The 26,510-nt window shown below is 36.1% G+C and overlaps 1 protein-coding gene across 1 annotated transcript in view; it reads left to right on the top strand.

Annotated features, from left to right (window-relative positions):
* The window catches only part of LOC123230659 (probable C-mannosyltransferase DPY19L1), a 210,899-nt gene that overhangs the window by 30,269 nt on the left and 154,120 nt on the right, over nucleotides 1–26,510 (top strand). Inside the window, exon 6 of the mRNA XM_044656798.1 lies at nucleotides 6,839–6,932. Coding sequence (XP_044512733.1) covers nucleotides 6,839–6,932 — 94 coding nt within the window. The remainder of the gene's footprint in view (nucleotides 1–6,838; nucleotides 6,933–26,510) is intronic.

The following is a 26,510-nucleotide window of genomic DNA, read 5'->3' as shown; positions in this document are numbered from 1 at the left end:
CTCAATTCTAGCCTTTAGGGATTGATTTTCGGCTATAATCTTTTGGTTTTCGGCCATAATCTTCTGGTAATCGGCCATAATCTTTTGGTTTTCGGCCATAATCTTCTTGTTTTCGGCCATAATCTTCTGGTATTCCTCTTCAATCTGGTCATTTCTTGTGTTCAATTTGCTTATCAGTTCATTTGGTTTCTGAGCCTCGCTTTCCAGTTGCAAGATTCTACCTTTTAAGCTGTTATTTTCTTGCCAGATCTCTTCCATTTTCCTCAGAATCTCAGATTTGAACTCTTCCATAGCTTGTGAGGAGTTTTCCTTATTTGGGGAGGGTCTGGATGGTTGTTTGTTCTCCTCTTCTGTTTGCTCGGTTGTCTGGATTTTCTCTGTGTAGAAGCTGTCGAGTGTTAAAGACTTCTTTTTTTTATTATTATTCTTTCTCTTCTGAATTTCCTGTAACTTCCACGCTGTGCCCTGTTGTGGGGTTCCTCCGTTCGTCTGGACTTGTTTTTATGTCCCCTTTAGGAGTTTTGTGTGTTTTGGTCAGGAGAGGTTAAGAGCTGCTTCTTACTCTGCCGCCATCTTAACCCGGAAGCATCCCCTCACTTTTTAATTTTTTGTCACCACAGAAAGCTGTTTATGAATGTTTTTTGTACATTTTGGTCCTCTTCCCTTTTCTCTTTAGGATACAGACCTAGAAGTGGTATTGCAGGATCACAGGATGTATACTGTTTTATAGCCCTTTTAGCCTAGCTCCAAAATGCTCTCCATAATGGTTGAATCAGTTCACAACTCCACCAACAGAGCATTAGTTTCCCAATTTTCCCACACTTCCAACATTTATCATTTTCCCTTTCTCTCATGTTAGCCAATCTGCTAGGTGTTACCTTAGAGTTACTTTTAATTTGCATTTCTCTAATCAATAATAGTGATTTAGAGGATTTTTTCACATGATCATAGATAACATTGATTTCTTCTGAAAACTGCCTGTTCATATCCTTTGACTATTTATCAATTGGGGAATTGCTTGTATTTTCATTAATTTTATTCAGTTCTGCATATAGATGAGAAATGAGGCCTTTATCAGAGATGCTTGCTATCAAATTTTTTTCCCTCAGGTTTATGTTTTCCTTGTATATTGATTCTTTAAAATTTTATTTATTCCTGGGAAATTCTCATCTCTCATGAGCCAAGTTCTTTTTTCAGCTACTTTTTTAGTTGATTCCCTAGGAATCTTTTAAGTATACCATGTCATCTGTGAAGAGTATAGTTTCCTCAAAATTCCTTCTATTTCTTTTTCTTATCTTATTGCTAAAGCTAGTGTTTCTAGTACAATGTTAAATACTAGTGGTGATTAATGACATTTTTGTTGGGAAGATCTTATTGGGAAGGCTTCTAATTAATCTCTAATACAGATGATGCCTGCTGCTGGTTTTATATAGATACTACTTATCATTTTAAGGAATGACCCATTTATTCATATGCTTTCTAATGTTTTTAGTAGGAATGGGTGTTGTATTTTATCAAAGGCCTTTTCTGTATCTATTGAGATAATCATGTGATTTCTGTTACTTTCATTATTGATATCAGTTATACTGATAAATTTCCTAATATCAGACTAGCTGTGGCATTCCTGGTATGAATCCCACCTGGTCATAGTGAGTGATCCTTTTGATGTAATCATCTTACTAGTATTTTATTTAAAATTTTTGCATCTACAGTCATTAAGGAAATTGGTTTGTAGTTTTTGTTCTCTGTTTTTGCTCTTCCTGGCACTATATTTGTGTCATAAAAGGAATAGTCAAATTCTTTTAAAAAACAATTAGACTGTTTGCAATTTCTATCCTTTCTCTGAATCATTGCAATCTCCTTTCCTAAAGTCAGACCCATGTCTGACTAGTGGGACTTGATTTTTCGTAATTTGCTGGTTACTGACCCCTAAATGCTCACTGCCTGAAACTTGAAATATTCTGAGCATCTATCTGGTTGCTCCGCTTTGTCACTATAGACATTTCAGATGGTGTTACAATGTCACATTTCCCTAAATTCTTCAAGAGATTTTCTTATTGCTCCTCCTGCGGCCTTTCCTCAGTCATTTTCCTTGGTTTCTTTGTAGATGTTGGCCACGGGGATTACCTCCATTTATGTCAGGAATGCTTTCTTTCTTAAGTTTCAGAAGTCAGTTGATTGGCAAGCATTTATTAAGCATCTCTTAAAACAAATTTAGTATTTATTTCAGTGAGCTTATATTCTCTCTGGGAAAATTGTTTATACAAGGTAAAGGCAAAATTATTTTGAGGTGGAGAAGGTGATGCATTAGATCTGGAAGGCCTTGTATAAGAAATGGCCTTTGAATTGAGCTTTGATGGGAGCTAGGGATTTTAAGAAGTGAAGATGAGGAGGGAGCACTTTTTATATATGAAAGAGAAGCTATTCAAAAACTCAGAAGTAGGAAATGTATGAGCAACAAATAAGTAGGCAAGTTTGGTGGGAGGATGGAATATTCAATATGCCTGGAACGGTTGTTGAAGCCAGGTAATGATGTTCTTTGCCCAAGGAGTTGGTTTACAATCCCAGAGGCCATTGGAAGTCACTAGAACATAATCTCAGAGTGGCCTGGTTAGGCCTACATTTTTGAAATGTCAATTTGGTATCCTTGTGGTAGTAGATAGCCTGGATGGGAGAGACTAAAGAAGGGCTGTTGGGAAAACTTTGAACTGGGTGATGTGAGTGTAAAGAAGGGACATTTGATGAGATATCCTGGTGAGCAACTTGACCAAACTTCACAGCTGATAAACTATGCAGTGTCAATGGGAAATCAAGGATGCTTTAAGGTTGCAAACCAAGGTGAAAAGAAATATATGATGGTGCCGTGGGCAAAAATAGGGACATTTTCCTTCAGCTTCTGAAACTATTCCCTAGCTGACTCCTTTACTGGCTCCTCTTTTTCCATATTATACCTTAAGATTTGCCTTTGATTCTCTTCTATTCTCTACATTTTATAAAGCAGGCTTTCTTTACCTAGGTTTTGTAAACTCCTTGGATTCAGGGTTAGAGCTTTCAGAAGGTCCATGATCTTGGATGAAAAAAAATTACACTTTCATTTCTTTAAAATTGGTTTCCTTTATGAGCCTCTGTATTTTATTTTATACTTATAGAAACATGATTCTAAGAAGAGATCCAAAGGCTTTTCCAGAAGGCTGCAAAGGGGACATAGGACACAAAAAAGGGTCAGAGCTTCTGCCTTAAAGGGAGCTTAGTCTATCAGAAAGTTCTGGGCCTTGGTTTTGACTTCAGCACTAATTTACTCAGTGAGCTTTAGCAAGTCAGGCCAGATAGCAGAGTCTTGGTTTTTAAAAAATAGGTAAAAGAGGGAAAATAATAGGTATGCTACAAATTTCCTAAGGTGGTTGTAAGGTCCAAATAAGTATGCTGTAAACTCTAAACACCTCATCAAAGCAGTTCTTTATTTAGCCTCAGATTCCACTGCTCCTTCTACAAAGATGGCACCAGATCTCTAGATCCAAATCTGACCTTTCCTTTTAGCTTGAACACATTTAATCCTTCCCTGCTGGTGGTTCCACATTTCATTTGATTGGATTTTTGTTCATTACCACAAGTCCTCATACTCTACTTCTCATTCATCACTTGTTACTGGCTCCTTTTAATATGATTGTGACAACATCTCTTCATCTGCTCTTGGTGTGGCGATGCCAGGGGGCATTTTCAGCAACTCTTCTGAAAAACTTTGGGTCTTGGGGAATTTCTTAGGGCCCTGAGAGGTTAAAGGACTTGCCCAGAATGGATCAAGTAGGCCTCGAACCTAGCTAGGACTTCCTGACTCAGTAGCCAGCAGTCTGTTTGCTGCTCCCTGACTCCCTCTCTGTTCTCAGTTTTACCACTCTGCTACAGGCCTGTATGACTACCTGCCTTTAGGTTGCAACCATCTCTTCTTTGGGCTCCACTTTTTCTTTCAGGATCTGTATTTCATGTTGCTTCTGATTACTCTTTTTTTAAAAAGTATTTTTTACTTAAATCTTTTGTTTTTATATCTCCCATATTTTCCAATGTTATCTTTCTTCCTTTTGTTTCTCTCCTCACTTCTTACCTGTTGTTGATTGAATCTGCTTCCATGTATCTGTTATCATCTATATTAGAGATGAATCTCAACTATAGAATGATAAAACTAGCCAACATTTATATGGTGTTTACTATGTGCCAGGCACTATGCTAAGCATTTTACAATGTCTCTATTTTCTAATCCATCTATTAATAGTGCTGTCAGATTACTCCTCCAGAAACACAAAGTGTTAAACATTGAGAGCTGGAAAAGATCTTAGATTACCCAGGACAGCTTCCTCCTTTGATAGATGAGGACTTAAGATAATTGCTCAAGGTCACACAGGTGATGAAATGCAGAGCTCAGGATTGAACCAGAGTCTTTTGGTTCCAAGTCAGTGAGTGATCTTTACTTTACCACTCTGCCTCATGTCCATGGTTAGATGTGACTCCCTTCTTCAGACACCTTCTGTGGCTCCCTGTGAACCCTAGGAAGGACTATAAATACACAGTGTGGTGCCAACCTTTTCCTTAATCTTATTTCGACCAACTTTCCTCTATGTCCAAGTCAGACTTACCTGTCGACCCCTTCTTGTGTTTGCATAGGATTGGGGTCTAGTCAGCTCCACTTCATCTTTATCTTTTCAGAATCATGAGCTTTGTTCAAATCTGAGTTTATTCTGTGAAGTCTGCCAGGAGACTCCCAATTATTAGTCTTTTTGTCCATAACACATTTTTTGAGACTCTTAGTCTTAGCTATTCTTAGATCTCTCACTCTGTCCTATGTTAAAAGTGTTCATATTGATCTTTTTGCTAGAATGTAAGTTCCTTGAGGAAAGAGAGGATATTTCATTTTTGTATCCTTAGTACCTAGCAGTGTCTGGCACATAATAATCATTTCATGAGGACGTAAAATCAGTTAAGTGATTTTTTTTTTTTGTGTTATGTTGTTTTTGAGGGTGCCAGATTCAAGTCTTGTGAATAAAGTGAATGTCCAGACTGCATAAGACTTGCTCAAAACTCTGGTGTGACTATAAAATGTTGAGACTAATTTTCTAAATCAGATTTGAAGACAGTTGCAAAAGACAAATTTGCAAAAATATTTTGAACTATGGAAAGTCAGTGAGTTCAGTGATAGTAAAAGGGAGACTCATTTATGTCATAGCATTAAAATTTTTGTTTTAACATAGTCATATTTTATTTTTCAAGACTAGCATGTGTGGAAATTGAAAAACTACCCTGCTATTAAACATTTTCTAGCACATTTATGACTTATATCAGAACACTGAAAATGCCACTTGTAGTGGTTTTGTTCGCTCTTCTCCAAAGTGACTAGTGATCTCTTAATTGTCAAATTGGATGGTCTTTTCTTCTTCCTAATCCTTTTTAGTCCAACAACTGTATATGGCACTGTTGATCATCTTTACCTCCTGGAGGAAAACTCCTTTTCTTGCTGGAGTTTCATTGTACTTTCTCTAGATTAACCTTGTACCTGTTAAAATCCTCCTCAGGCTCTTTACTGACTTGCCATTCATTTTGTACTGTTATTTGCCCAAGGTCTGTCCTGAGTCTCTTCTCTTCTCTCTCAAATATTGTCTCTGGTTAACCTCATCTGCTGGGAACAAAGTACTAGGATTGAAACCATCCCTACCCACAAGGAGCTTCTGCTCTACAGTCAGTGGTCAGATTTTGCATGTCTCTCTTCACAGCATGTCTCTCCCACATCCAACTCCTTCTCCACTTGACACAGGTCCCATCTTGGTTCAGGCCCTCATCACCCCTCGCATGATTGGCCTTCCTGTTCAAGTCTCTCCACACTTTATTCCATCTTCTACAGTGGCCAAAATCATCTTCCTTCAATGCACACTTGATCTTGTAATGCCCATGTTTGTCTCCATTGGCTTTTTAGGATAAGATATGAATGAGCTCCTCTGCTTTATCTTTGAAAGCTCTCACAATGTGAACCCCGCCTAAACCTTCTAGCTTTATTAGACCTTGCTGACCTTCTGCGATCTGACCTTTTCCCTGTTCATCACTAATGACATGCCATCTCCTGTCTCGATGTCTATGTACTTCTCTCCTGGTCTTAAAGGATCTTCTTTTTCTTTAAAAAGAGGCTCAAATGCCAACTTATGCATGTAGTCTTTCCTGATTACTCACCTACCCACCCAACAGTCTACTAGTTGAATCATCCCTCCCTTAGTATCTTGTGTTTAAATACTGTGTATGTATATTTTAAATACTGTGCAGTATGTGTGTGTGTAGGTACACACACACATGTTTTTGTTTCTAAGTGGAAGGTAAGTTCTTTGGAAGAAGGGAGGGATGATTTCATTCTTGGCACTTTAATACAAGGCCTGATATATCATATATACTTATTAAATTATTTCTAATTAGTTAATTTTGTGGATTTTTATTGTCATTATTTTTTGATATTCACCCATGAGTTTTAATGAAATGGAAGGATTAAATTGTGACATCATTGGGCAAAATGCTGTCCCAAACATTTGACATGCTAAAGAATTTGATCCATGGCCAAATAATATCCATCTGTAATAAGAATCACAACTAGGACCTGTAGTTTCCCAACTGGTGACTTCCCCATCAAGTCTAGTTGATTGTTATGCCCAATATGTCAGGAACAATATGACTGTACTATAGACTAGATTAGTTCCCAATATGTCAGAAACAGTATGACTGTCATATAGGCTAGGTTAGTTGTTTTTTTGTTGTTGTTTTTTTTTTTTTTTGCTAAAAAAAACTCAGTGCTATGTTGTTGTTTTTAAAGGATTGGGAGACCCTGCTTGCTTTTATATTACCGTGATTTTTGTTTTAAATGGATTAATGATGACATTATTCTTCATATATGGCACATACCTCAGGTAAGACTGTTTAACTGAAAATTATTTCAGGTGGACTTGGTTTTTTCTTTATTGTTTAAATATAAAAAATGAGAGAATTTATTTAGTAGATAAGTTTATTTTTTTAAGTATATGTAAGGGGAACCTCAACATCATCCTGGCCATCAAGTGGTGATTTTATTTGGACCTCAGCAATTAAGAACCTAATGAGATGAGCAGGTCATGATTTAATTTCAGATTAGAATACCAATTATTTGAAGTTTTAAAGTAAGTTTAAGGGGATAGTCCATATAGGAGATATGTATATATATATAAGTTTGGATATGCCATTCAAGAATATTTCTTTTAGTTTTAAGAATCTTTAATAAAGGGTTCAGTTTAAGTGTTGGTTTATCTGCATGTAAACCTTCACTTTGTAAACACTAGAAGACATTTTTTATTAGAAATAACCACAATATTTTAATTTAAATTTTCACAAATAGGAAGTAAATAATAATACCAAATCAGCAGATACACAATATATTTTTGATTCTTAGTAAAATCTTCCCTGATTTTAAAAAGTTAAATATAGAATTACTTTCTCCAACCCTCATATTACTTTGAAAGATAGCTTATTAGCCTGTAACTATACACCTTTTCATTTTAAAAATTCTAACATTAGTTAAGTATTATTTTTCTTCAAGGTATCCAGCTGTGTAAAGAGTGACCATTACATGGGCCTTTCCCTTAAAGAGATTAAGATCTCTGAGAGTAGCCAAGGATGAACAATTTACATTTAAAACAAATATGTCAAAATTACAAAAGTTCATTGAAGGAAATGCATGTCAGAAATTGTGTTGTCACATGAAATAACCGCTAAGGTTGTTCAAACTTATATGCCAGAAAAATGGGCTGGTTTCTAGGTTGGCATCTCAGTAGGAATGCATTTTTAAGTTTCCATTTTATTTGTAAATATTTTGTCCTGGTAGCAGTCACCCTGTTGTCAATTTTCTTTGAATTGTAGAATACTAACAATTTCCCTTTTCTAGTTTAGATTTCTTTATAAACAAAACAAAATAAAAACTCAAAATGACAAGGATGTCTTGTTTTTACTTTTATCATTTCTGGATATATTTATCTATTGATCCCTTTCAGGATGATACTTCCCTCGTGAAAAAAGGGAACCAGTTAAACTAAAACAAGAGATACCATGATGAAGTCTGACTGTGCGTGTAACACTAGGCCTTTGTAGTCCTTCCTGACCCTTTGCCCAGAGTAGGGAGCTGTGCCTCAGGTCTGCCTCTGAGCTCTTAGCAGGCTTGCTCTTTATGGCTTTGTAGTCATGGTTCTGCTTTTTTCTTTTTGTTCTGCTTGTTACACTCTGCATGCAGTGTGTCTGAGGCTCATGGAGATTCCCCAGTGGACTCTTCCTTGTTGCATATTAATGTTCTATTATATTAAACACCACAAGTTTTTGTAGTCCTTCCCCACTTGATGAGCACCTACTTTGGTTCTGTTTGCTACCACAGAATGTGCCTATGAATGTTTTAGTATATGTTGGACTTTTGTTTCTGCCTTTGACTTCCTTAGAGTATATGCCCCAGTAGTGGAATTGCCAGATCATCAAAAGTTATGGATAATTTAGTCATGTGACAATTAAAATTATCTCAGGAGGCTGATTTTGGGGTAAGAATATGTTATTGATTATAGCAAGATTATTGATTAGGCCAGCATCATAACCAATAAAGTGATATAGGTCTCCATGGCTCTCTTGCAACCAGGGGCGGCCCAAACTGAGTCAGCAGCCCAATTAAATAGATATTTAGGAACTCGTTATTCAGACCCATCCCAAGACATCTTTTTTTTTTAAACTCTTACCTTCCGTCTTGGAGTCAATAATGTGTATTGGCTCCAAGGCAGAAAAGTGGTAAGAGTAGGCAATGGGGGTCAAGTGACTTGCCCAGGGTCACACAGCTGGGAAGTGTCTGAGGCCAGATTTGAACCTAGGACCTCCCATCTCTAGGTTTGGCTCTCAATCCACTGAGCTACCCAGCTGCCCCCCCAAGACATCATTAGATGGTGATAGCTAAGTAAGAGGTGGTCCATCAACTTGTCCATCCCTTTCCATCCCCACATGTGGACAGGCCACTTCCAGAAAAAAGGCCCTTTTTCCTTTCATCTATTAACCAAATTCTGTTAAAAAGGAAGACATTCCTTGGGATTGTTAAGGGCAAAGAAAATGCAAAGAGCAGCAGACTAAATGATATCTCTGACTCATATGCAAGACACAGAAATACACAATAATTCTCCCCAATATTCAGGAATTAATACAGTACATGAAAAATAATTTCTCACAATTCCCTCTCTGCTTCTTGGAGAAACTGGACCTCAGTATCCCTAATGAAGCACTCTGAACATGGTGCCTAACTGTGATGTTTGTGTGTTTTAAAACGTGATGCCAAAAAAGATTGATAGATGCATCGACAGGGAGCCATTAAGGGGGCACTCCCATTCTGGTAAAAGAGTCTTACAAATCAACAAAATAATGGTGCATGAGAGAGACACAGAAGTGATAGGTGGCCTAACCCCTACTATCCAGCCCATTATGTCCACGGAGTCAAAGTCTCATGTTGCAGCAGGCTGATTCCAAGGGTCTCTACTGTTGTTGTCATCTTCTTTGACCATCCGGAATCATGCTGGTCCTTAAAGCAGCTCCTCTGGCAGATGTGCTTTCTCTTGGTCCAGGGTTACTGATACCTTTTTCCCCTTAAAATTGCTTGAAAAATAGATCTTAATACAGTTTAACACAGTTACTAAAATTTTGCATTGCCAATAATTAGGCCAGATGATGAGAGCTAACTCAAACCTTTGGTTTCTAATTTTATTAATATAAAGGATGTACGATTATGAACTACTACATTAAAGGAATTTACATTTCCTATACTTTTTGCTGATTTTCACTTCTGTCTGAACCAAGTATCCACTTTGGAAAACTTCCAGTAAACCCAGCTTTTTTTCAACTTGGTATTAGAATATGCTCAGTGACTTAGAGACAATTAGAAACAGATTTATATTTATATTTATATATTTTATTTATTTTAATTTTTTTATAAATATCTGATTATACTTTCTTCAAAAACTTTCACTTAAATTATCACTTCCATGATCAGTTATTCTATGTTATTATTTATTATTTGTTATTATTTACTTTAATCTTTGCCAGTTTTTAATTCTTAATCCCCCCTCAGGAGAATGAGATTCTGCAAAGAATCTTATCCTTCTGCAAGATTCTTAGATAACACTCTTTGCAACTTGTGGCTTCTTATATCTAAGCTAAATGGCAAAATACATGAATTTATCCAAAAGATGTTTCACCCTTCTATTGTAACAATAGATTGGGATGAGATCCATAAAAAGCTAGGCAAAATTATCTGTAATAAAACATAACCAGTTTCGAAATACTAGTTAAAATGAACTAGATATTACAGTTACATAGAGTAATGCTTTTAGATTTTCTCCATACTCTTATATAATCTACCTGCATTAAAGAATATATCCTATTCACAAATATTAGTGTTAACAACAAATAACAAGATGTCACTTATAAATAACAAAAGATAGAGCATAAATCATTTTCCTTTAAGAGAAATAATTGCATGGGAGTCTTTTTATAGTTTTATCTTTATCTTAATAACAAATTTACATACTAGTTTTCCAAAGTTATATAATTCATGTTGTCTCCTCCCTTCTTCCTTCCATTCTCCTGGAGTTGACAAACAATTCGGTCTGAGTTGTACATGTATTATCACTCAAAACTTATTTTCATACCATTCATTTTTTTAAAAATAATTTTTATTTTTTAGAAAAGTTATCATGGTTACATGATTCATGTTCTTACTTTCCCCTTCACCTTCCAACATCCCCCCGCCCCCATAGCCGATGAGCATTTCCACTGGTTTTAACGTGGAATTAAGACTTATTTCCAAATTATTGATAGTTGCATTGGTGTGGTAGTTTTGAGTCTATATCCCTAATCATGTCCGCCTCAACCCATGCGTTCCAGCAGCTGTTTTTCTTTTGTCTTTCCATTCCTGCAGTTCTTCCTCTGAATGTGGGTAGCATCTTTTCCATAAATCCCTCAGAATTGTCCTGGGTCATTGCACTACTGCTAGTAGAGAAGTCCATTACATTCGATTTTACCACAGTGTATTGGCCTCTGTGTACAATGTTCTTCTGGCTCTGCTCCTTTCGCTCTGCATCAGTTCCTGGAGGTCTTTCCAGTCCACACGGAATTCCTCCAGTTCATTATTCCTTTTAGCACAATAATATTCCATCACCAGCAGATACCACAATTTGTTCAGCCATTCCCCAATTGAAGGCCATCCCTTCCTTTTCCAGTTTTTGGCCACCACAAAAAGCGCAGATATAAATATTTTCATACAAGTCTGTTTATCTATGATCTCTTTGGGGTACAAACCCAACAATGGTATGACTGGATCAAAGGGCAGGCATTCTTTTATAGCCCTTTAAGCATAGTTCCAAATTGCCAGCCAGAATGGTTGGATCAGTTCACAACTCCACCGACAATGCATTAATGTCCCAGTTTTGCCACATCCCCTCCAGCATTCATTACTCTGCCCTTCTTTCATTTTAGCCAAGCAGATGGGTGTGAGGTGATGCCTCAGAGTTGTTTTGATTTGCATTTCTCTAATTATTAGAGATTTAGAACACTTTCTCATGTGCTTATTGATACTTTTGATTTTTTTATCTGAAAATTGCCTATTCATGTCCCTTGCCCATTTATCAATTGGGGAATGGCTAGATTTTTTTATACAATTGGTTTAACTCCTTGTATGTTTGAGTAATTAGACCCCTGTCAGAGTTTTTTGTTATTAAGATTTTTTCCCAATTTGTTGTTTCCCTTCTGATTTTGGCTACATTGTTTTTATTTGTACAAAAGCTTTTTAGTTTGATATAATCAAAATCATTTATTTTACATTTTGTAATTTTTTATAACTCTTGCTTGGTTTTGAAATCTTTCCTTTCCCAGAGATCTGACAAGTAAACTATTCTATGTTCACTTAACTTATTTATAGTTTCCTTCTTTATATTCAAGTCATTCACCCATTCTAAATTTATCTTGGTGTAGGGTGTGAGATGTTGATCTAAACCTATGCTCTCCCATATTGTTTTCCAAATTTCCCAGCAGTTCTTGTCAAATAGTGGATTTTTGTCCCCAAAATTGGGCTCTTTGGGTTTATCATTCACTGTTTTGCTCACATCACTTACCCCAAGTCTATTCCACTGATCCTCCCTTCTATCTCTTTGCCAGTACCATTTTGTTTTGATGAACACTGCTTTATAGTATAGCTTAATATCTGGTACTGCTAGACCCCCTTCCTTCACATTTTTTTTTCATTATTTCCCTTGATATTCTTAATCTTTTGTTTTTCCAAATGAACTTTGTTTTAGTTTTTTTCTAATTCAGTAAAGAAGTTTTTTTGGTAGTTTCATAGGTATTGCACTAAATAAATAAATAAATTTAGGTAGAATGGTCATTTTTATTATGCTAGCTCGTCCTACCCATGAGCAATCAATATTTTTCCAAATGTTTAGATCTAGTTTTAATTATTTGGAAAGGGTTTTGTAGTTGTGTTCATATAATTCCTGTGTTTGTTTTGGTAGATAGATTCCCAAGTATTTTATATTGTCTAGGGTAATTTTAAATGGTGTTTCTCTTTCTACCTCTTGCTGCTGTGATGTGTTGGAAATATATAGAAATGCTGATGATTTATGTGCATTTATTTTGTATCCTGCAACTTTGCTAAAGTTATTGATTATTTCTACTTGCTTTTTAGTTGACTCTCTAGGACTTTTTAAGTAGACCATCATATCATCTGTAAAGAGTGATAGCTTAGTCTCCTCACTGCCTATTTTAATGCCTTCAATTTCTTTTTCTTCTCTAATTGCTACTGCTAGTGTTTCTAGTACAATGTTAAATAATAGAGGTGATAATGGGCATCTTTGTTTCATGCCTGATATTACTGGGAAGGCTTCTAATTTATCCCCATTGCATATGATGCTTGTTGATGGTTTTAGATATATACTGTTTATTATTTTTAGGAAAGGTCCTTCTATTCCTATACTTTCCAGTGTTTTCAATAGGAAGAGTTGCTGTATTTTGTCAAAGGCTTTTTCAGCATCTACTGAGATAATCATGTGATTTTTGTTTGTTAGATTGTTGATATGGTCAATTATGTGGATGGTTTTCCTAATGTTGAACCATCCTTGTATTCCTGGTATAAATCCGTCCTGATCATGGTGGATAACCCTCTTGATCACTTGCTGGAGTCTTTTTGCTAGTATTTTATTTAAAATTTTTACATCTATGTTCATTAGGGAGATTGGTCTATAGTTTTCTTTCTCTGTTTTTCGTCTACCTCGCTTTGGAATCAGTACCATACTTGTATCATAAAAGGAATTTGGTAGGTCTCCTTCTTTGCTTATCATATCAAATAATTTGTATAGTATTGGGATTAGTTGTTCTTTGAATGTTTGACAGACTTTACTTGTGAATTCATCAGGTCCTGTTGATTTTTTCTTAGGGAGTTCTTTGATGGATTGTTCAATTTATTTTTCTGATATGGGATTATTTAGATATTCTATTTCTTTTGCTATTAATCTAGGCAATTTATATTTTTGTAAATATTAATCCATATCACCTAGATTGCTATATTTATTGCCATATAATTGAGCAAAATAGTTTTTAATGATTGCCTTAATTTCCCCTTCATTAGAGGTGACGTCTCCCTTTTCATCTTTCATACTATTAATTTGGTTTTCTTCTTTCCTTTTTTATTAGATTGACCAGTACTTTGTCTATTTTATCTGTTTTTTTCAAAATACCAGCTTCTAGTCTTATTTATTAATTCAATAGTTCTTTTACTTTCAATTTTATTAATCTCTCCCTTGATTTTTAGTATTTCTAATTTAGTTTTCATTTGTGGATTTTTAATTTGCTTGCTTTCTATTTTTTTAAGTTGAATACCCAATTCATTAATCTCTGCCCTCCTTAATTTGTTAATATATGCCCTCAAGGATATAAATTTTCCCCTGAGTACTGCCCTGGCTGTATCCCACAGAGTTTGGTAGGATGTCTCATCATTGTTGTTCTCTTCAATGAAATTCTTGATCGTTTCTATGATTTCTTCTTTAACTGACTGGTTTTGGAGAATTATATTATTTAATTTCCAATTAGTTTTTGATTTGCTTGTCCAGGTGCCCTTACTAATTATTATTTTTATTGCATTATGATCTGAGAAGGTTGCATTTATTATTTCTGCTCTTTTGCATTTGTTTGCAATGATTCTATGCCGTATTACATGGTCAGTCTTTGTGAATGTACCATGTGCAGCTGAAAAGAAGGTGTATTTCTTTTTGTTCCTATTTATTTTTCTCCACATATCTATTAAATCTAATTTATCTAGGACTTCATTCACCTCGCTTATCTCTCTCTTATTTATTTTTTGGGTTGATTTATATAATCTGAAAGAGGAATATTTAGATCTCCCACTAGTATGGTTTACTATCTATTTCCTTCTTGAGCTCTGCCAGTTTTTCCTTTAGGAATTTGGATACTATGCCATTTGGTGCATACATATTGAGCACTGTTATTTCCTCATTGTCTAAGATACTGCCTTTTATCAGGATGTAATAAACTTCCTTGTCTTTTTTAATCACATCTATTTTTACTTTGGCTTTGTCAGAAATCATAATAGGCACTCCTGCCTTCTTTTTCTCATTCGAAGCCCAAAGTATTTTGCTCCAGCCCTTTACCTTAAATCTCTGTATGTCTACCCACCTCATATGTGTTTCTTGTAGACAACATATGGTAGGATTTTGGTTTCTAATCCACTCTGCTATTTGCTTCTGTTTTATGGGTGAGTTCATCCCATTTACATTCAGAGTTATAATTATCAGTTGTGGATTCCCCAACATTTTGGTATCCTCTCTTAGTTTTACCCTTCCTTTTTACGCTATTTCCTTTTAAACCTGTCTCCCTTGATTTACTTCCCTTTCTAGTCCTCCCTTATTATTCCCCTCTTTTTATTTTTTAAGGCCTAATGAATTCCCTCTCTCCTCTCCTCCCCTCCCTTTTCTGACCTCCCCACTCCCCTGCTCCCCTTGGTTGATCCCTTCTGACTTTCTCAGTAGGGTTAGATAGAGTTCTATATCCCAATGGATATAGCTACTCTTCCCTCTCAGGATTAATTCTACTGAGATTAAGGTTTAAATATTACCTCTTAGTGCTCTCTTCCTCTCCTTCTTTTAATAGTATTCATCCCCTCCCCTTCCCATGCCCTCTTTGTGTGGTATAGAATATCCTATTTTTTCTTATTCATTCACATTTCTCTTGGTGCCATCTACTATTCACCCCCCTCTTTCCCACCTACCCCCATATCATCTTAGACCATTTAGTACTCCAACCTCTCCCTATGAATAATTCCTCTAATTACTATAATGGTGGATACTATAATAGTGAATGGAGTTCACTACAGAGAATAACACATAACATTTCTTCATATAGGGATACGAATAATTAGATCTTATTGAAGCCCTTAAAGAGGCAAATTTAAAAATAAGAGTTTTCTTTCTTTCCCCTCTGTTTCTTATTTACCTTTTCATGTTTCTCTTGGTTTTGGTGGTTGGATATCAAACTTTCCATTTAGCCCTGGTCTTTTCTGTGCAAATACTTGGAAATCTTCAGTTTTGTTGAATGCTCATACTTTCCCCTGGAAGTATATAGTCAATTTTGATGGTGATCCTTGGTTGTAGATCCAGTTCTCTTGCCTTTCTGAATATCATATTCCAAGCCTTGTGGTCTTTTAGTGTAGAGGCTACCAGATCCTGTGTGATCCTGATTGGAGCTCCTTGATATCTGAATTGTCTCTTTCTGGCTTCTTGTAAAAAATTTTCTTTTACTTGGAAGCTCTTGAATTTGTCTATTATATTCCTGGGGGTTGTCTTTTCAAGTTTTAGTGTAGAGGGTGATCCATGGATCCTTTCAATGTCTATATTGCCCTCTTGTTTTAGAACTTCAGGGCATTTTTGTTGAATAATTTCTTTTAGTATGGAGTCCAAATTTCTATTAATTTTTGTTTTTTCAGGAAGACCAATGATTCTCAAATTGTCTCTTCTAGACCTCTTTTCTTGATCTGTCAATTTCTCAGTGAGATATTTCATGTTTCCTTCTATTTTATCAGTCTTTTGACTTTGCTTTATTTGTTCTTGCTGTCTTGAGAGATCATTGGCTTCTACTTGCCCAGTTCTGGTCTTTAGAGACTGGTTTTCTGCTATAATCTTTTGATTTTCCTTTTTGATTTGGTCTATCCTGTTTTCCAGCTGTTTTATTTTGGTCTCGAATTTGCTTATCAATTCATCTGATTTCTGAGCCTCTCTTTCCAATTGTGAAATTCTGCTTTTTAAACTGTCATTTTCTTTCCAGATCCCTTCCATCTTTCTCATAATCTCAGATTTGAACTCTTCAAGAGCTTGTAACCAGTTTTCATTTTTTTGGAAGGTTTGGATATGGTTACTTGTTTGTTCTCCTCTGCTGTTTGCTCTGTTGTCTGGATTTTTTCTGTGTAAAAGTTCTTGAGTGTCAAAGATTTCTTCTTGATCTTTCTCTTTTGGGGTTCTTGTGACTGACTTGCCATTGTTAGCCCAGCACCCTCTCAGCTTTATCCTCATGCCCAGGGTCTGTCTGCACTCTTAGGCTCCTGAAGTCTCAGGTCTAGTTGTTCTCAGGGTCAAGCCTCCTGGTGGTCCCCTTGATTGTTCCTCTGCCCGAAGCTCCTTTAACAGTCTCAGGGCACTTCTTCCACAGTCATGCACCCCTCTGCACTGGGTCCCCACCCAAGGTCTGTGCCTGTGCTCAGGATCCACGTCTGCACCTATGTCCGTGCCAGCACTCAAGGTCTGTGTTCAAAGTCCATGTGTTCTTTTGCCTCTTGGGGTCTTAAGTCTTGCTGCTCTCAGGAGCAGGCCCTGGTGATCCCAGGTAGCTGCCAAGGACTTAATGGATGCCCCAAACTTGCACTAACTCTTGTGGGCTGTCTTTTCCCCTATAGGTGGTATGGGGGGGGGAGGGGGTTTCTCAGCTCACATTTTAGTGAGAGCTGTTTCCCCCCTTATAGCATGGAAATGCCCCGATCCCACGTACCTTCAATGCTGTGCCCTGTTGTGGGGTCCCTTTGTTCCTCTCGATTTGTTTTTATGTCCTCTTGAGGACTCCTATATGTGTGGGTTAGGAGAGGTTAAGCAGCTGCTTTTTACTCTGCTGCCCTCTTAACCTGGAACTCCATATCATTCATTTTTAAGTGAATAATCTTATAAAATCCAAACCCCAAATCATATATCCCAAAAAACAATTTATAAATCATTTGTTTTCATCTGCATTTTTATTCCAACAGTTCTTTCTGGAAGAGATGGATAGCATAAATCCCTCAGATTTTCCCAGATTATTATATTGTTGTTAGTAGCAAAGCCTATTGCATTTGATTGTCCCACAATATTTCAGTTATTGTGTATAATGTTTTGGTTCTTCTTATTTCACTCTACATCAGTTCACATAGGTCTTTCCAGTTCTTTCTGGAATCATCCTATTCATCATTCCTTATAACGCAGTAGTATCCATCACCATCATATGCTACAGTTTTTTCAGCCATTCCCCAATCGTGGGATATTGCTTTAATTTCCAATTCTTTGCCACCACAAAAAAGTATAGCTATAAATATTTTTGTACAAACAGGTCCTTTCCCATTTATAAAAAATATCTCTTTGGGTTACAGACCTGGTAGTGGTATTGCTGGATTAAAAGATATTCATGCTTTTATCATCCGTTAGGCATAATTCCACATTACCCTCGAGAATGATTCAATCAATTCACAACTCCACCAGAGTTTATTTTTTTGCTGCATCTCCTCTAACATTTATCACTTTCCCTTACTGTCATATCAGCCAATCTGCTAGTTATGAGGTGGTATCTCAGAACTGATTTAATTTGCATTTCTTTGATCAGGGGGGATTTAGAACACTTTTTCATGTGATTATTGATAGTTTTGATTTCATCATATGAAAACTATCTATTCATGTCCCTTGACCATTTGTCAGTTGGGGAATGTCTTGATTTCTTGTATATTTGTCTTAGTTTCTTTTAAATTTGAGAAGTTAAACCTTTGTCAGAGTTTTTTTTAATAAAATTTTTCCCCAGTTTGATGTTTTCTTTCTAATATTGGTCACATTGGTTTTGTTTGTAACAAATCTTTTAAATTTAATATGATCAATATCACTCATTTTACATTTTGTAATGTTCCCTATCTCTTGCTTGGTTTTCAATTCCTTCCTTTCCCACAGATCTGACAGGTATACTATTCTATGTTCACATAATTTATTTATGATTTCACTCTTTATATTTAAGTCATTTACCCATTTCGAATTTATCTTGGTATACACTGTGAGATGATTATTTAAACCCAATTTTTCTCCTACTGTTTTTCAATTTTCCCAGCGGTTTTTGTCAAATAGTGTCAAAAAGCTGGGATCTTTAGGTTTATTGAACTCTAGGTTGCTGAGGTCATTTACCCCAAGTCTATTCCATTGATCTACCTTTCTGTCTCTTAGCCAGTACCATATTGTTTTGATGATTGCTGCTTAATAGTACAGTTGAAGGTCTGGTAGTGCTAGCCCTCTATCCTTCACATTTTTTTTTCATTAGTTCCCTTGATATTCTTGACCTTTTGTTCTTCCAGATGGACCTTGTTATATTTTTTTCCAATTTTATAAAAAAGTTTTTTGGTAGTTTGAATAGGTATGCACTAAATAAGTAAATTAATTTAAGTAGAATTGTCATTTTTATTATATTAGCTCATCCTACCCGTAAGCAATCAATGTTTTTCCAATTATTTAGGTTTAGTTTTATTTGAGTGAAAAGTGTTTTGTAGTTGTGTTCATATAATTCCTGAGTTTGTCTTGGAAAATAGATTCCCAAATATTTAATATTATCTAGAGTGATTTTAAATGGAGTTTCTCTTTCTAACTCTTGCTGCTGAGTTTTGTTGGAAATATGTAGAAATACTAATGATTTATATGCGTTAGTTTTGTAGCCTGCAACTTTGCTAAAGTTATTGTTTCCACTAGCTTTTTAATTGATTTTCTAGGATTCTCCAAGTATGTCATCATATTATCTTAAAAGAATGACAGTTTAGTTTCTTCATTGCCTGCTTTGATCCCTTCAACTTCTTTTTCTTCTCTAATTGCTATTCCTAGCTTTTTTAATACAATATTGAATAGTAGTGGTGATAATGGGCATTCTTCCTTCACTCCTGTTCTTATTGAGAAGGCTTCTAACTTGTCCCCATTGTAGATGATACTTGCTGATGATTTTAAATAAATACCATTCATTATTTTGAGGAAATGCCCTTCTATTCCTATGCTTTCTAGTGTTTTCAATATGTATGAGCATTGTATTTTACAAAGGCTTTCTCTGCATCTTTTGGGATAAGCATGTGATTACTATTGTTTGGTTATTGACATGGTAAATTATATGGATGGTTTTCCCAATATTGACCCATCCTTGAATTCCTGGTATAAATCCCACCTGGTCATCGTGAATAATCCTTGTGATAACTTGCTGTTTAGCCTTTTAGCTAGTATTTTATTTAAAATTTTTGCATCATTAAGGAGATTGGTCTGTAGCCATGATTGCAAACCTATAGGACATGTGCCAGAAATGGCACACATAGACCTCTCTATGGTCACACATGCCAAGGACCCAGTGTCCCAAGAACCGAGTGCACCCATCCCTGCAGCACAGAGTTCGCCAGAGTTCCTAATGGTAAAGCTGGAGAAAGGTGCAGCTGGACTCCTCCTCTCCCCCTCTCCCCAGTACGAGTTGGTAAGCAGGTCTCTTCAAGATAGGAGGACAAGATTACCCCACCCCATTCAGAATACAATGGCTTCTTTAATTACCTTTGGCAGGAGACAGAAACAACCAAAGTCTTTGCTATACAAAGTATTTTTGTGATTTGGGGATGTTCCTTTTGAGTTTGTACTTTAAAAATATTCAAAACTATAGTCTAGTAATTTAGGAATAAGTTTTATGAACCAGAGGCTAGGCCTCTTCATTGTTCTATAATCCTCTTCCCAAGTTTCTTTCATAGGAAATCTTTGGCTACTTTAGTCTGTTCAATTTGCATTCAAAGGGGTCCCTTGCCTGAGGGGAAAATAGTGGCTTTTCAGAGGTAGATTTCCTAATCACCCCAGTATCCAGATTAAAACCTTACTTCAACCCTTGGCCATTTGCTAAAAAAAGGTTAATTGGACAATATTTCAGGAAAGCTGGACTGTGATGGGGTGAATCTTAGGATGATGTCATTTAACCTGAGGGTTATATTTTCCTAAAAATAAGAGGTTTTCCTGTAAGCTGGAGCTTTTTTTGCTTTTTTTTCTGACTACCTTTTTCTCTCTTTCTTTCACAATAAAGTGTTGCATTTGAAATGGCTTCTGGTTCCTTGGCTAAAGAGAGTGTACTTTGAAATTTTCAACGTCCCCTCAATTTCCACTTTGGAGAGGAGATAGCTTTGAGGAGATCATAGCTCATATAATTAGGGGGGAGTAGAATGCTTGAGCACTTCCCTCTCCCTCTCCCCAAGCCTAATTGCATCACCTGCCCTTCCCCTTGCCCAGCTGTTCAATGGGAGTGCTTCCTCCCTCTCCTGGGTGGAGTAAGGGTGGGGGAAAGAAGTGTGAACTCAGCACTAGGCACAGAATGTGGTATGAGGTGGGGGCAGGGCCTGGCACTCCATCTTCAAAAGTTTGCCCATCTCTGGTCTATAGTTTTCTTTCTCTGTTTTTGATCTTTCTGGCTTGGGAATCAGTACCATACTTGTGAAATAAAAAGAATTTGGTAAGACTACTTCTTTGCTTATTTTGTCAGATAGTTTGTAGAGTATTAGGATTAGTTGTTCTTTAAATGTTTGATAGAATTCACTTGTGAATCCATCTGGCCCTGAGGATTTTTTCTTAGGGAATTCCTAATTTGATGGCTTGTTCAATTTCTTTCTCTGAGACGGAATTATTTAAGTATTCTATTTCCTCTTTTGTTTATCTAAGCCAGTGATGGGCAAACTTTTTAAAGAGGGGGCAAAAGGAAAGGAAATGCTCATCTGTCAGTCTGTTTCTAAGGTAACTCTTTTGAAGTTTCATTGTATTGTATCCTCATTGTATTTGTCAGATTAGGAATAATGTCACGCAGCCAGTTAGAATATTTCAGGGGGCCACATCTGGCCCTCTGGCCATAGTTTGCCCATCACTGATATAGGCAATTTACATTTTTGTAAATATTCATCCATTTGCTTAGATTGCCATATTTATTGTCATGTACTTGGGCAAAATATCTCTTAATAATTGCCTTAATTTCCTCTATTACAGGTGAGATCGCCCTTTTCATTCATGATACTGTTAATTTGATTCTCTTCTTTCTTTTTATTTAGATTAACCAATACTTTATTTTGTTTTTTTCAAAATACCAGTTCCTAGTCTTATTTATTAAAGTTCAGTAGTTCTTTTACTTTCAATTTTATTAATTTCTCCTTTGATTTTTAGGATTTCCTATTCGTTCTTTTCTAATTTTTTTAGTTGCATGCCCAATTCATTAATCCCCTCTTTCTCTTTTTTGTGAATAGAGGCACTCAGGGGCATACATGTTTCCCTGAGTAGTGCTTTGGCTGTATCCTATAAATTTTGATATTTTGTCTCCTCATTGTCAATCTCTTCAATGAAATCAGTAATTGTTTCTATGATTTATTCTTTAACCCACGAGTTCTGGAGAATTAGATTATTTAATTTCTAATTAATTTTTGATTTGCCTCTCCATGAGCACTTGCTAATTATAATTTTTATTGCATTATGTAAGAGGGGAATTTAGATATTTGTATTTAAGGTGTGGCTGCCAGGAATCAATTAGCTTGATTCCACAATTAAAATAGATCCAAGTCAGGATACCTTTTATAGAAGTTTATTTACAATTAGGAAGGTTGAAGGTAGGAAAATAGAAAGAGAGAAACTTTGATCCAGACCACCCGAGGTCGGGGCCGGGTGAGAGTGAGAATCTAGAGGTTAATAAAACAAGGCTACCAGCTGCAAGGCCTTAGACAATTTGAGAGGTAAAGAAGCCTCCTTTAGGGTGGAGACTCTAGAAATACCAAGAGAGGCACAAGGAAGTCAGCCTAACTTAACCACGTGACAATTCAGTGGGGGAAGCCACCTGAGGTCTCAACAGAGATCCTTCAGCACCAAGTTCCAAGCGCGAACTAACTCAACAGGAAGTTTACCATCATATTTGAAAGATAGCAGCTTTTGTCACTTCCTGGAGGTCCATCTCTAATTCAAGTGGAAAAATGACAGCCTCAACTCTGTTTTGGACTGCCCAAAGGGCAGTCCCTTGTTCTTGATTTGTTACTTATTGTCACATGTGGGTAACTCATCTCCCCTCCCCACTAAGGGAGGTGGGGATGACATTATCTCTGGTGGCTAGAGTTTTAACTATGAATGGGCGTGAGCTAATTCCATTTACACAATTATGATCCAAAAAAGTTGTATTTTTTTTTCTGCATTTGTTTGCAATGTTTTTATGTCCTAGTACAGTGATGGGCAAACTATAGTGTGTGAGCCAGATGCGGCCCCCTGAGGCCATGCAACATTATTCCTAATCTGATGAATACACTGAGTAGGATACAATACAATGAAACTTTGAAAGAGTTGCCTTAGAAACAGACTGACAGATGAGCTTTTCCTTTCCTTTGGCCCCTTCTTTAAAAAGTTTGCCCATCACTGTTCTAGTATATAGTCAATCTTTGTATATGTAGTATGTGCTGCTGAAAAGAAGGTATATTCCTTTTTATTCCTATTCACTTTTTTCCAGATATTAACTCTAATTTTTCTTTTTCTTTTTCTTTTTTTAATTGAAGAATTTTATTTAAATAATTGATTTAGAATATTTTTCCACGGTTACATGATTCATGTTCTTTCCCTTCCTCCCTCCCTCCTCTGCCCCATAGCTAATGAGTAATTCCACTGGGTTTTACATATGTCATTGATCAAGACCTATTTCCATATTATTAATACTTACATTAGGGTGATCACTTAGTAACTCTAATTTTTCTAACATTTCAGTCACTTCTCTTCTTTCTTATTTATTTTTGGCTTGATTTATCTAGATCTGATAGGGGAAGGAAGAGGTCCCCTACTAGTATAGTTTTACTATCTATTTCCTTCTTAAGATCCAGTAGTTTTGCCTTTAAAAATCTGGATGTTATACTATTTGGTGCATAAATGTTGAATACTGATATTTCTTCATTGTCTATGCTGCCTTTTTTCAGGATGTAATTACCTTCCTTATCTCCTTTAATCAGATCTATTTTTGCTTTAGTTTTGTTAGAGGTCATGATTGCTGTTTCTCAGTTGATGCCCAATAAATTCTGCTCCAATCTCTAACCTTTACCCTGTGTTTGTCTGCCTGCCTCATTTCTGTTTCTTGTAAACAACAGATAGTGGGATTTTGGTTTTTAATCCACTCTGCTATGTGTTTCCATTTTATGGGTGAGTTCATCCCATTCACATTCACATTACCATCCATGTATTTCCTATCATTTTGATTTCCTCTTTTAATCCTGCCCTTTCTCCTTTCACTATTTCACCTTCACACTAGTTTTGCTTTTAATCAGTCCCCCTTTCCCAACCACTCTTATTTTACCTCCCTTCTTACCCCCTCTTTTTTATTCCCCTCCTACTTCTCTTTAGGGTCTTTTCATTAACCCCCCAAATTTTCCCTCCCTCATATTATTCCCCTATAGAGACACACTCTCTTCTTTATTCCCCTTCTTCTTCTATATAGGGTAAGATAGGTTTCTATGCCCCAATAAATATAGCTGTTCTCTCTCTGAACCAATTCCAATGAGAGTAAAATTTAAGTATTACCTATCACCATCCTTATCCTCCCCTTCTGTAATACTATTCTTTCCCCCATGCATCTTTTTTTGTAGTATAATTTACTTATTTTACCTCTTCCTTGGCATTTCTCTTAGTATAATCCTCTTTTTTCCCCTAATTTTTTTTAAATTTTAAACATTTATTAATATTCATTTTTAACATGGTTACATGATTCATGCTCCCACTTTCCACTTCACCCCCCGCATTCCCCCAACCCATGGCCAACACACATTTCCACTAGTTTTGTCATGTGTCCTTGTTCAAGACCTATTTCCAAATTGTTGGTAGTTGCATTGGTGTGGTAGTTTCGAGTCTACATCCCCAATCATGTCCACCCTGACCCATGCGTTCAAGCTGTTGTTTTTCTTATATATTTCCTCTCCTGCAGTCCTTCCTCTGAATGTGGGTAGCGTTCTTTACCATAAATCCCTCAGAGCTGTCCTGTGTCATTGCTTTCTACTGGTACAGAAGTCCATTACATTCGATTTTACCATAGTATATCAGTCTCTGTGTACAGTGTTCTTCTGGCTCTGCTCCTTTCTCTCTGCATCAGTTCCTGGAGGTCTTTCCAGTTCACCTGGAACTTCTCCAGTTTGTTATTCCTTTTAGCACAATAGTATTCCATCACCAGCATATACCACAATTTGTTCAGCCATTCCCCAATTGAAGGACATACCCTCCTTTTCCAGTTTTTTGCCACCACAAAAAGCGCAGCTATAAATATTTTCGTACAAGTCTGTTTATCTATGATCTCTTTGGGGTACAAACCCAACAATGGTATGGCTGGATCAAAGGGCAGGCATTCTTTTATAGCCCTTTGAGCATGATTCCAAATTGCCAGCCAGAATGGTTGGATCAGTTCACAGCTCCACCAGCAATGCATTAATGTCCCAATTTTGCCACATCCCCTCCAACATTCATTACTCTCCCCTTCTTTCATTTTAGCCAATCTGCTAGGTGTGAGGTGATACCTCAGAGTTGTTTTGATTTGCATTTCTCTAATTATTAGAGATTTAGAACACTTTCTCATGTGCTTATTGATAGTTTTGATTTCTTTGTCTGAAAATTGCCTATTCGTGTTCCTTGCCCATTTATCGATTGGAGAATGGCTTGACGTTTTGTACAATTGATTTAGTTCCTTGTATATTTGAGTATATTTTTGAGTATATATTTGAGTCTGAGTTTTTTTATTATAAAGATTTTTTTCATATAATTGCTATGTTTTGGTAGATAGATTCCCAAGTATTTTATATTGTCTAGGGTAATTTTAAATGGTGTTTCTCTTTCTACCTCTTGCTGCTCTAATGTGTTGGAAATGTATAGAAATGCTGATGATTTATGTGCATTTATTTATTTTGGTTCCTGCAACCTTGCTAAAGTTGTTGATTATTTCTACAAACTTCTTAGTTGATCCTCTGGGATTTTTTAAGTGGACCATCATATCATTTGCAAAGAGTGATAGCTTAGTCCCCTCACTGCCTATTTTAATGCCTTCAATTTCTTTTTCTTCTCTAATTGCTACTGCTAGTGTTTCTAGTACTATGTTGAATAATAGAGGTGATAATGGACATCCTTGTTTCACACCTGATCTTATAGGAAAGGCTTCTAATTTATCCCCATTGCATATAATGTTTATTGATGGCTTTAGGTATATACTGTTTATTATTTTTAGGAAAGGTCCTTCTATTCCTATACTTTCCAGTGTTTTCAATAGGAAGGGGTGCTGTATTTTGTCAAAGGCTTTTTCAGCATCTGTTGAGATAATCATGTGATTTTTGTTTGTTAGACTGTTGATATGGTCAATTATGTGGATGGTTTTCCTAATGTTGAACCATCCTTGCATTCCTGGTATAAATCCCACCTGATCATGGTGGATGATCTTCTTAATTACATGTTGGAGTCTCTTTGCTAGTATTCTATTTAAGATTTTTGCATCTATGTTCATTAGGGAGATTGGTCTGTAGTTTTCTTTCTCTGTTTTTGATCTCCCTGGCTTTGGAATCAGTACCATATTTGTGTCATAAAAGGAATTTGGTAGGACTCCTTCTTTGCTTATCATATCAAATAATTTGTATAGTATTGGGATTATTTGCTCTTTGAATGTCTGATAGAATTCACTTGTGAATCCATCAGGCCCTGGCGATTTGTTCTTAGGGAGTTCTTTGATGGCTTGTTCAATTTCTTTTTCTCATATAGGATTTTTAGGTATTCTATTTCTTTTGCTGTTAATCTAGGCAGTTTATATTTTTGTAAATATTCATCCATATCTCCTAAATTGTTACATTTATTGCCATATAATTGGGCAAAATAGTTTTTAATGACTGCCTTAATTTCCCCTTCATTAAAGGTGAGGTCTCCCTTTTCATCTTTGATACTATCAATTTGGTTTTCTTCTTTCCTTTTTTTTAATTAGATTGACCAGTACTTTGTCTATTTTATCTGTTTTTTCAAAGTACCAGCTTCTAGTCTTATTTGTTAATTCAATAGTTCTTTTACTTTCGATTTTATTAATTTCTCCCTTGGTTTTTAGTATTTCTAATTTAGTTTTCATCTGGGGATTTTTAATTTGCT

This window comes from Gracilinanus agilis, chromosome 1 (genome assembly GCF_016433145.1).
Source record: "Gracilinanus agilis isolate LMUSP501 chromosome 1, AgileGrace, whole genome shotgun sequence".
NCBI classification, from domain to species: Eukaryota; Metazoa; Chordata; class Mammalia; order Didelphimorphia; family Didelphidae; genus Gracilinanus; species Gracilinanus agilis.
This window is presented reverse-complemented; position numbering and strand designations above follow the sequence as displayed.